Below are 10,797 nucleotides of genomic sequence, written 5' to 3' on the forward strand. Positions count from 1 at the left end.
AAAGCAGCCAAACTTCCTTGGGCACAGGTTGTGTCTAGCTGGCTCCTTCGCCATCCTCTCTCTCCTCCTTCCTTCCAGAGTCTCCCTCGTGATGGCTCAGGCCTGTGGCTCAATCAGGGGCAGACACTGGCCCCTTCCCATCGCATCTCAGCTGTGCTTCCTGGAAGCTGTTACCCACCTCTTCCATAAGTTCCAGATTCTTTACACAGCTTCCTGGAAAAACAAAAACAGAACAACAAAAGAACCCTCCGGCCCTGCCAGGCTCCTGGAAACCTGTCCCCTGCCCTCCAAAGACCTCACAGATGGGAGGGAATCTCAGCCCAGAGGCAGCCATGGCCCTTGGCCCTGTTTCTCTGGGTTTAGCCTGGGGCTCTGGGACACCTCCATCCAAGGCCCAGGGTGGGCAGAGCAGCCCCAAGTCCCGACTAGGAGCGCCCAGTGAGGGCAGACAGGCCCCTGCAGGCCTCTTACACCCGCTGAGCGGCAGAGGGCGCTCTGGCATCAGCCCAGTCATACCTGGGGCTGTGGCCTGGAACCCAGCGCTGCCCACCTGGCTCCCAGATGGGACGCAAAGATACCTGGGCTGGGCCTTACCCTTAGTGGACCTCCTGGAGGCTCACCTTGCCATTTTATGTTTTCAACCTTACCAAGCAAAGATCATAAAGACGCACGTTATTACTCCGTTCACTGGACTCTCTGGGAAGTTGCTTTTAATGTGTGCCACACTATTTATAAGGAGGGGGAAGGAAGAAGCCTGCAGGATTCAATCTCAAAGTCACTGTCAAGTTAAAGCCTGCTGTCTACTTGAAATAATTGAGTCTTTGCATGTGAGGTTTCATGAGAGCACAGAGCCGGAAATCACTGCCGGAAGTGAAATTCACCTCAACCAGAAGCACATGCTATTCTTTGAGAGATGTCTTATTCTGATGAATTAGAATTTTAAAAAGGACCACGTGGTTGCCAATACTGTCCACTAGGTGGAAAATGTGCCATTCAGGCAGCCATCACTACTGAACTGGCAATGTGCATTTTAAAAGTGATTTCCTTTCACTTATAAAAAACAAACGGCTGAGTGCTGGAGGTTCACACACCTGTAATCCTAGTTACTCAGGTGAGATCAGAGGATCTCGGTTGGAAGCCATCCTGGGCAAGAAAGGTTGTGAGCCTCTTATCTCCAATTAACCAGCGAAAAGCTGGAAGTGGAGCTGTGGTTCAAGTGGTAGAGTGCCAGTCTTGATTTAACATGCTAAAAGACAGTGCTGGGCCCTGAATTCAAGCCCCAGTACTGATACACACACACCCACACACCAAGCTAACACTAGGCACTTACTGTGTGCCTGGGACTGTTAACACTTACATGATTTCATTTGCTTTATACAACCAGCACACGTGTTAGGTGCATTTCAGAGACAGAGGGCCTGCAAAATGGTGAGGAATGGTTGATGCACCCTGACACCCACAGGAGAGACTGACCCCACCCACCTGTCTGTCAACAGGGCCCAGGCTTTTGGCCTTACGATACCTTGGAGAAGAAAGAGGCTCACAGTGGGCTGGGCTTGTCTGACATGAATAACTGGTAAACGTTACTTTCCTCTCTATAATTCCAGTGTTTTTCAACTGCAATCCATATTTAAGGAAATTCCTAGTTGACTCAAACAAATGACATTTTTATGTGTTAGAAGTTAAATTATCAACTGTAAAATCAACTTATCACCCGGGGAGTGAAATTAGGAGGTAGAGCAGCTGCTGTTCAATTACAGTGAGTTGCTGTTTAATGGTGCTTTTCTAGAAGGCTCTATAGGCATCTATTAATCTACTTTTTTTTGGAGGGGGGGTCCAGTCATGGGGCCTGAACTCTGGGCCTGGGCGCTGTCCCTCAGCTCTTCAGCTCAAGGCTAGCGCTCTACCACTTGAGTCACAGCACCACTTCCGGCTTTTTTCTTTTTGCTTATGTGTTGCTGAGGAATTGATCCCAAGGCCTCATGCATGCAAGGCAAGCACTCTACCACTGAGCCACCTTCCCAGCCCCTCTACTTTTTTTTTTTCTACTGGACAACAGACAACCCTTCCTTGCCTACCCCCACCATGGGGATGAACAATGCAAGGGTTGCAGCTGAAATAGAGGTGGTGAACAGCAAGCAACACGGTACCAAGGCAACTCATGGGAGATATGCCTGAAATGCCACACACACGCATGCATGAGCATGCACACACACACACACACACACAGACACACACACAGAGGAATAAAACACAGCCCTGATTGGAGAGTGAAGCAGAGGTGTGCCCTGCGTTTTGATGCTGGGGAGGGCAGTAAATGAGGCAGCTGCCCCCGCTGACCTGTCCCCTTCCAAATGCCTGGGCACCAAGCTGCTCATCAGAGGTCCTCGCTGGACAGATGCCCAGCTTCAGCTCTGACTGTGGCAAAGAAGAGGTAGCAAGAAGAGGCACACTCATGAGAGGGTGGTTATTTATGGGACAGGCTTAGTAGAGGGCCAAGAAATTTCCTGCAAAAACATCAACTCCTGCCTCCCCAGAGTTCCCAGTCAGCGGGATGACGTCACTGTGAATGACACTGAATTCTGTGATTTTTGCTTACTCACTATCATCCGCCCTTCTGGCCACAGCTCCCTGGTTCTCCTTTGGGAATCACCAACTTTGCACCTGGCCCACATCATTCACTGTGCTCCACCGTGCTCTTTGACGGTGCCCATGATTTCTTTGTCCTGCCAAAAGGATCTGTGGTCCAGGCTTTTGTTGAAGTTATAGGAATAGAGGTGGATGGTTCTACTTCTAGGATTGTCAAAGTAAAGGATGTGAGTCTAAGGTGCCAGAAATTCGAAGAATCAACACAGAAACACTGAGAACAGATGGAGAAGACCTGATCTGAAGTTCACTTTGGAGTTCCCGGATCCAGACATACTTGAAAAGCATGCTTATCCTAATTGTTTTTCCCCTATGACAATGAATATATTATATATCTCTTTCTCTTTTTGTCCAACTCTTGAGTCAAATTTCTGTCCATCGCAATGGACTTCAGCCCTCAACTTTATTCCCCATGAAGTTAAAACAATGTGTTGACCGAGTTTGGAGGGAGGAAGACCAGTGACACCTTTAGCTCTCAGCAATCTGTGCAGATTGTTCTTCTTTTATCCTTGTTCCCAAAACAATACAGAATAACAACAGTGTATACAGCATTCACATTGGGATGAGTACCTACCTGAAGTCACACAGACACAATTTAAAGCGTATGAGAAGGAGGAGGATGTGATAGGCGAATATCACACCAGTGTAACCAGTGGGAGCATCAGGTCCCACTGGTCCTGGGAAGGATGTCTCCATCTTGGCAAAGCCACAGCTTGGGGCTTTGGTTTCCCTGTCTGGTAAAGTGGACAGGCAACCCACATGGCCTTCCCCAGCACCAACCTTCTATGTCCAGATCCCACACCGCCTCTGGACAGCGGGTGACAGCAAGGGTTTTTCCTCTCCTTTCCTTTCCTAGGACTTCCAAGATGGCGGGCACAGCCCTTGTCCTTCCTTCCACAGGTGTTCGTCTTCTCACACGCTTTGGTACACACAAAATCACACATCTTGTGAAAGGAAGATAGGGAACAAAGAACACACACGCACACACATGTATATACGCTGTGTATGCATAGGAATTTTTATCCACAGATGATGGGCATTTTTACTTTCTTCCCTGTCAACTGTATTTGCACATTTTCTGGCTCAGCAGCCGGGGCCTGAAGAGACATGGTCACCCCTTCCTTTGCAATGCTCCCCAGTCCAGAGCCCTCTATACAGATCGCTATCACCCAGTCCCCTCAATCCCCTCCACGCCCACACAGGACATGCATTTGCTACTGATCCCAATCAAGAATAAAAGCTCTGAACTGGGGAGGTAGGAGGAGGAACCAAGGGGACACTGGCATTTGTAGCCCAAGCTGCCACCAGCTCCAAGTGATCCAGGGCCTCTATCCCAGTGGCTAAGGTCACCTGCCCGGTGGGTAGCTGGCCCACAGGAGGGTCTCAGCTCACCACGGGGGAGGGGGGAGGAAAGGGCCTTACGGGGGAGGGAAGAGGGCCTTAGCTGGGAGGGGACCACCTGTCAGCGGAGGCCAGTTGTGAACTAAGCCTGCCTTGGGACAGCTCGCTGGGCTGTCTGAGTTGGGGAGGACTCCCAGCTGGGCTGAGTTGGGGAGGAGGACTCCCTGGGCTGTCTGAATTGGGGAGGACTCCCAGCTGGAGTATCTGAGTTGGGGAGGACTCCCAGCTGGGCTGAGTTGGGAGGGAGGACTCCCAGCCGGGCTGTCTGAGTTGGGGAGGACTCCCAGCCGGGCTGTCTGAGTTGGGGAGGACTCCCAGCCGGGCTGTCTGAGTTGGTGGGGGAGGACTCCCTGGGCTGTCTGAGTTGGGGAGGACTCCCAGCCGGGCTGTCTGAGTTGGGGGTCTCCCAGCTGGGCCTCCCGGGGAGCCAGGCCCAGGGCCCCGCAGGGGCTCCCGCATGGGCGGACGGGGGCCCCCAAACCCCTTCCTGACCCCAGCGCCTGGCTGGGGCCTCGCGCAGGCGCCCTGCGGCCCCGGCCCGCGGGCCGCCCAGCGGGGACCCCGACCCGACCCCTTCCGGAGCCCGGCAGCGCCCGGGGCCGCGGCAGGGAGGCGGGGCGGGGGGGGGGCGCACCGGGCGCTGGGGCGCTGGGGCTGGGGCGCGGTCCCGGCTGGGGAGGAAGAGCGGCTCCCGGGCCCATTGTCTCGGCGCGGGCAGCTGGGGTGAGGGGAGGGCGAGGGCGACTCGGAAGCCACCGAAGCGCGGGAAAACCCGCGGCGGGAGGAGAGGGCCACGCCTGGCCCGGGCTGCGGGGGCGGGGCCTGCGGGGCGGGGCCTCAGTGGGCGTGGTCGTGGGCGGAGCCGGAGGGCCGGGCCTCGGCGGGCCGCGGGGGGCGTGGCGTCGAGGGGCGTGGCGTCGAGGGGGCGGAGCCGGCGCCTTCGGGCCGCTGCAGGCAGGCAGGCGGCGGCGGCGGCGGCGGCGGCGGCGCGGGGACTGCGGGGACAGCGAGGCGGCCGCGCCGGCAGCGACACCCGGGGAAGCCCGCGTCCCGCCTGCGCCTCCACGGTGCGCCCGGGGAACGGCGGCGGCGCCGCCCAAGCCCGCTGGAGATCGGCGCCCAGCGCGGGGATCCGGAGGCCCCGGGGGAAAGCCGGAGCCGCGGCGGGAGCCCGGGGCGGGCGGGGCGGGGGGCGCGCGGCCCGAGGAAGCCGCCGAGCGAACCGGTTCCGGGCGAGGGCGCCGGGCGCCAGCCTCCCGCCACCGCGGCCTCGGCGGCGGCTTCGCGAGAAGACAAAAGCCGCCCGGAGAGACGCGATGCCCGCGGGCCGCCGGCCGGGCGGGCGAGGGCGCGGGCGCCGCGCGGTCTGAGCGCGCCGGGCCGTGCGCCCCGGGGACGCCGAGCCCCCCTCCCCGGCCGGTAGCGGCGGCGGGCGGGGCCCAGGTGCGGCCGGGCCGCGGCGGGGCCGTGACTGCTCCGGGGAGGGGGGGCGGCGCCCTCCCGGCCGCCCGCAGCCGCAGTGGCCGGCGCCGCAGCGAGGAGCCATGGGCAACATCTCCTCCAACATCTCGGCCTTCCAGTCCCTGCACATCGTCATGCTGGGCCTGGACTCGGCCGGCAAGACCACGGTGCTCTACCGGCTCAAGTTCAACGAGTTCGTGAACACCGTGCCCACCATCGGCTTCAACACCGAGAAGATCAAGCTGAGCAACGGCACGGCCAAGGGCATCAGCTGCCACTTCTGGGATGTGGGCGGCCAGGAGAAGCTGCGGCCGCTGTGGAAGTCGTACAGCCGCTGCACGGACGGCATCATCTACGTGGTGGACTCCGTGGACGTGGACCGGCTGGAGGAGGCCAAGACCGAGCTGCACAAGGTGACCAAGTTCGCCGAGAACCAGGGCACGCCGCTGCTGGTCATCGCCAACAAGCAGGACCTGCCCAAGTCGCTGCCGGTGGCGGAGATTGAGAAGCAGCTGGCGCTGCACGAGCTCATCCCGGCCACCACCTATCACGTCCAGCCGGCGTGCGCCATCATCGGCGAGGGCCTCACCGAGGGCATGGACAAGCTCTACGAGATGATCCTGAAGCGCAGGAAGTCCCTGAAGCAGAAGAAGAAGCGGTAACGGCGCCTGGCCGCGTCCGCAGGCCGAGGGGGCGGGGGCCGGAGTCCAAAGTGAATGAATGGGTGGATGGATGGACGGACGGATGGACGGATGGAAGGGGCTGGCGATGAACCCCCGCCCCCCCCCCGCGCGCCGCCCGCGAACAAAGACAACGAACCAAAGCGACGCTTCGAATCTCCACCCGGAGGCCGGACAGGGGTGGGGAGGGGGGACCCCAGCCGGGTGTGGGGGGGCTGATGTGCCAGCCCGGCCCCCCCTCCCTCTCCCCACCGGCTCGCGGGGACCTTTTGTCTGAACCCTGGACCTGCGGACAAGGGGGCGCGGGGGTCAGTCTGCGGAGGACGCGGGCGCGGGAGGAGCCTGCGGTGCGCCCCTCTAGGGGAGAGGACCCCCCAAACACACCCACCCCAGGTGGAAAGCTTTGGACGTCAGGAACAAAAGCGGCAGGGCCAGAACTTCGGGCTGCCCCGCCCCCACGGGGGGTCACCTGCGAGTGCCCGGAGGTACGCAGCTCCCTGGGGGGGCACCCCCTCCGGGGGCATCATGGGGTGCCGTGAGGGGCGGGGGGCGCGGGGGAGGGTGACTTGCTCTTTGCCTTCAGGGGCTGTGGAAGCTGAATCCTTTTAAATCACAGGGCGGGTCCCTGTGGGGGGAATTTAATTTGTCCTGCTGGGGGGGACGGGGGACCCCAAACCAGGTCTGGGTTGGGTTGGCGCCTTCTCAGGACTGCCTGGGGTCGTGGGCAGCGGGCGGGCGGCCTGGGCTAGGAATGGCCACCAAGACGCTCCCTTGCCTGGGCTTTGGGGTGGCTACGGGAACACGAGGTTTTAGGGAGAACCGCTTCACAGCCTGGAATGAGACCTCTTCCAGAGGGCTTGGACCTTGTCCATGTGTAGGTCATAATTAGACAAAGAGACCAATAAACATGAAAGGAAACAAAAAAAATAAATTGTTTGGAGGTGGTGGGAAAGGACGGATCCACTGCAGAAGGGTTAAAGGTGTTCAAAGGGCCAGAGGCTCCGCTGGGGGAAGGGGATGGGGTGTACGCACCCCCCCCCATGGTATAATCAGCATTAAGAACCCGGGCTCATATGTGTTCAGTTTTAAGTTCTCAGCTGACTGATTGATTTGGGTGAGCACACCAGCTTACGGATATGTGTGCTGAATTGCAAGATGGCTCTTTTTTTTTTCTTTTCTTTTTTTCTTTTTTGGCAAGGGATATCTCTTGTAATACTAACCTCCTGGTGATGGATTTTCAGACATGTTTAACAAAAACACAGAAACCTTTTTATAAATGAATTCTCACCTTAGAAATATTCACCTTAAGGGTAAAAAAAAAAAAAAAAAGACTGCCTTTTCTGTCCCTTGACACTGCAAGTGGCGACGTGTTTAGATGTCTAATTTGATTCCTCATGGCCTATCTGGTTTCAGTATTTCATTCTAAATGTCTCCTTAAGAGTATTCGATGTCATGCGCCAAAAAATAAAACCCCACCTTGTTGCAAAAGTTGACCTCCTTGCATGGATTTCAGAGTGAAGGAAAAGCTTCAGGATGAATTCCTTGTGAATTCATCTTGTGGGAACTGGCCTCCGAGCCTGCCTGCACCTCTCAGGCCAACCAAGGGACTCAACAATGGGTGCTTGGATCCCTGTTACCTGTGACGTCATGGCCCTGGCCCCCGGTCCTCAGGCACTTCAGTTTACTTGAAAGAGGCTTTGGAAAAATAGAGAAAGGGAAATAAGAATAAAGACATATTTTTAATAATGTAATTAAAAAAAAATATCCTTTATAATCAGGACTGAGTCTTGGCTTGTGGAAGCTGTCATTTTACCCTGACAACATAGTATTCAAAGGGAAACTTACAATGGCTGGATTTTTAATCTCTGTCTTCATCTATGTTTCCAGGTAGAGTTTTGATCCCCCACTCCCCCCCACACACACACAAGCGTGGTTACACACTTCTTTGCAAAGAAGGCTGATAGAAATTGGACATAGTCAAGAGGGAACTTGGAGTCAGTCACATCGTAAACCTATACTATTGTCCATTATACTCCGGAAGTGGATTTGAGAGCCAGATGCAGAATTCTTGGCTTACAACCCAATTCTTAGAAGAGGTTTTTTGTTTTTGTTTTTTGTTTTTTTTTAATGTGTTTTTTTTTTAAGCAGCAATCTAGTAGCCCCATCCTCCTTTCCTCTTTGTGGGTGTATTTGGTACCCCTCCAGTGCTGGTCTTTTTTTTTTTTTTTGTATAAACGCAGTAGAGAAAATAGAGCTAAGAAGCTATGAAAAGCCTGCTAAGATCTCAGTTTACACAGCGACAGCAGATTCGCTGGCTTCTCAATGGGCTGGTCCCATAGTCTGAAGATTCTGTATAGAACTATTAAAAAAAAAATTCATCCTTCTTTATTTTCTTCACATGCGACAATTTCTTAAGCACTTTGCATTTTGGTAGTTCCACACTATGGAGAGAATAATATATTTATTTTGTGACATTGCAGATGCCAAATACTGTAACCTTGTCGTGCTGACGACCTCTGACCCTGTCCTGCCCTCACAGTGATGCAGGATGATCTTGTCTTATTACCAGTACTGAAAGGGTACAGTGAACCGTTAGTAATTGTACAGTAGAGTCAAGCCCTGTGCTGTATCAACAAATAGTGAAAGAGTCTCCATTGATTTCTGTACTCTGTGACCGAATAAAGCCCATTTCATCTCTGATAAGGGGAGGCAGAGAAGCACCAAGGGGTGGCCTCAAGGGAGCCCCCTTTCTGGCTGTCCGTGATCCGCCACGCCTCCTGCCCTGTGGATGCTGAGTGGGTTACACGTGTAGAGGAATTTGGCCTCCCCAAGTGAGCTTTTCAAATGTTTTCTAATAGACCCAGGGAGGCCTGGTTTGTCTTAGAATTCTCTTCATGAATTCTCTTGTGATGGTGTTGGGACCCTGTCCACCGGCTTCGGTTTTCCCTTCTATCTATGGCTGTAATTTTCTGTCTTGATCATTCTCTCCTTTGTTTCCATCTCCTTTTATAATACACATATGATGCTGTGAACAGAAAATAAATTATTTATACAATCAAACGGTTGGGGACATTTTCTGTGGATGCTTTTTTCACATTGCTGTGTGGTCTCCAGCCCTCTGCTGAGCAAGGGGTGGGGGAGGGGGGCCCAAGAGGGGGTTGGGGACACAGTGGGTACGAGGGCTGTTCTGTAGGGAACCAGAGACTCCTCTACCTGGGTCTGGCCCCCTCCCTTGTGCCTATGTTGGGGTTTGACTCACATCCTTTAAGAGAACCATCTCAGTGTCTGCCTTCTGCAGTCTCTAAAGGATCCTGAATGGTTAACCACTTCAGAGATAGGATCTGATTAGACAGAATTCGAAGTAGCTCTGTGCTAATCCCACAGTGGTGGCAGCTAAAGCTTCTCAATGTCTTGCTGGGTCTCTGCTCAGTATTGGGGCTGCACCTGCACCTTTGGTTCACCCAGCAAGAGTCCTCTTCCACCGGGGGTGTGGGAAGAGCACTACACTGTAGCTACTGTTGAGTAATGGCTCAGTCTGTAAACAAACAGTAGTGAGGTCAGAATCAAGGGGAGCCCTTGGCATATCCTCAGCAAGGGCTTTAATCATGGGAGTGATGGCTGAGACCCTGGGCCTGGTGGAAGTCTGGGATAAAAAAGATCAGCTGCAGATTCTGGCTGTAAAGCTTTGGGCCACCTGGTTTATCTCAAGTTCCTTCACCTCTGAGCCTCAGTTTCCCCATATGTAACCTCACCTTGGTAACCTGGAAGAGCTGTTGGGGGGTGAAGCAGAATACAGTGCAGGGTTTCCTTACCTTTTCATGTTGTCAGCTGCGAGCAGCATGTGCAGTTCAGGTAAAGTTACCTGACTGCTGGCCTGTCCCTGGGAGTTTTCATCTTTCTCCAAGCTGTGCCTTTTGGCATTAACCTGCTAAAACCCAGCCGCTGCCTGCAGGCACAGGACAGAATGGAGTCAAAGGAGCAGCTGCAGGGCCTACAACCAACCTGGTGGTGAGTTGTCATCCAAAGTTGGGCAAATACATACTTTTTCTTTCATGCCAGCCTTGGGCATTTGAACTCAAGGTTTGTAGTTTTTTACCTTTTCACTCGAAGCTGGTACTCTACTAGTAGAGGCACATCTTTTCTACTACTTCAGGCTTTTTGGTAGTTAAAGGTAAAAGTCTCATGAACTTTCCTGCCTGGGCTAGCTTTGAACCATGATTTTCAGATGGCAGCCTCCTGATAGGTAGCATTGCCTGTGTCATGCTCTCATTTTGCTGGGCTATGAACCCCTCTAGGCCAGAAGGAGATGCTGATTGCCAAGGACCAGCATTAAGGCTGAGTACGTAACAGAGGTTCAAACTAGACCAAACGACCTATTTCATCTTAAATGGCTTTAGTTGTAAACTTCAAAATGCCATTCTATAAAATATAAGATTGCTTCCCATTAAATATTTAAGTTGAAATAAGGCAAGGGCTCTGGCACCCTTCCAGGTTGTTATGGTGTCATGACTCCTTGCTCTGACCTTGTAGACGCTGTTTAAATCGGCACATGATAAGCGCCTTTGTGCCCCATAAGATGTGGACTCTCACAGGAGGTAATTGTTAGCTC

The 10,797-nt window shown here is 54.2% G+C and overlaps 1 protein-coding gene across 1 annotated transcript; it reads left to right on the forward strand.

Annotated features, from left to right (window-relative positions):
- The first annotated feature begins 5,018 nt into the window (after positions 1–5,018).
- On the forward strand, positions 5,019–9,248 carry Arl4c (ARF like GTPase 4C). The gene has a single exon (XM_070011810.1). It carries the CDS (start codon positions 5,592–5,594, stop codon positions 6,168–6,170), a length of 579 nt encoding a protein of 192 aa, XP_069867911.1. The 5' UTR covers positions 5,019–5,591; the 3' UTR covers positions 6,171–9,248.
- Positions 9,249–10,797: the final 1,549 nt, after the last annotated feature.

This window comes from Dipodomys merriami, unplaced genomic scaffold (genome assembly GCF_024711535.1).
Source record: "Dipodomys merriami isolate MVZ:Mamm:240054 unplaced genomic scaffold, mDipMer1.0.p SCAF_1, whole genome shotgun sequence".
NCBI classification, from domain to species: domain Eukaryota; kingdom Metazoa; phylum Chordata; class Mammalia; order Rodentia; family Heteromyidae; genus Dipodomys; species Dipodomys merriami.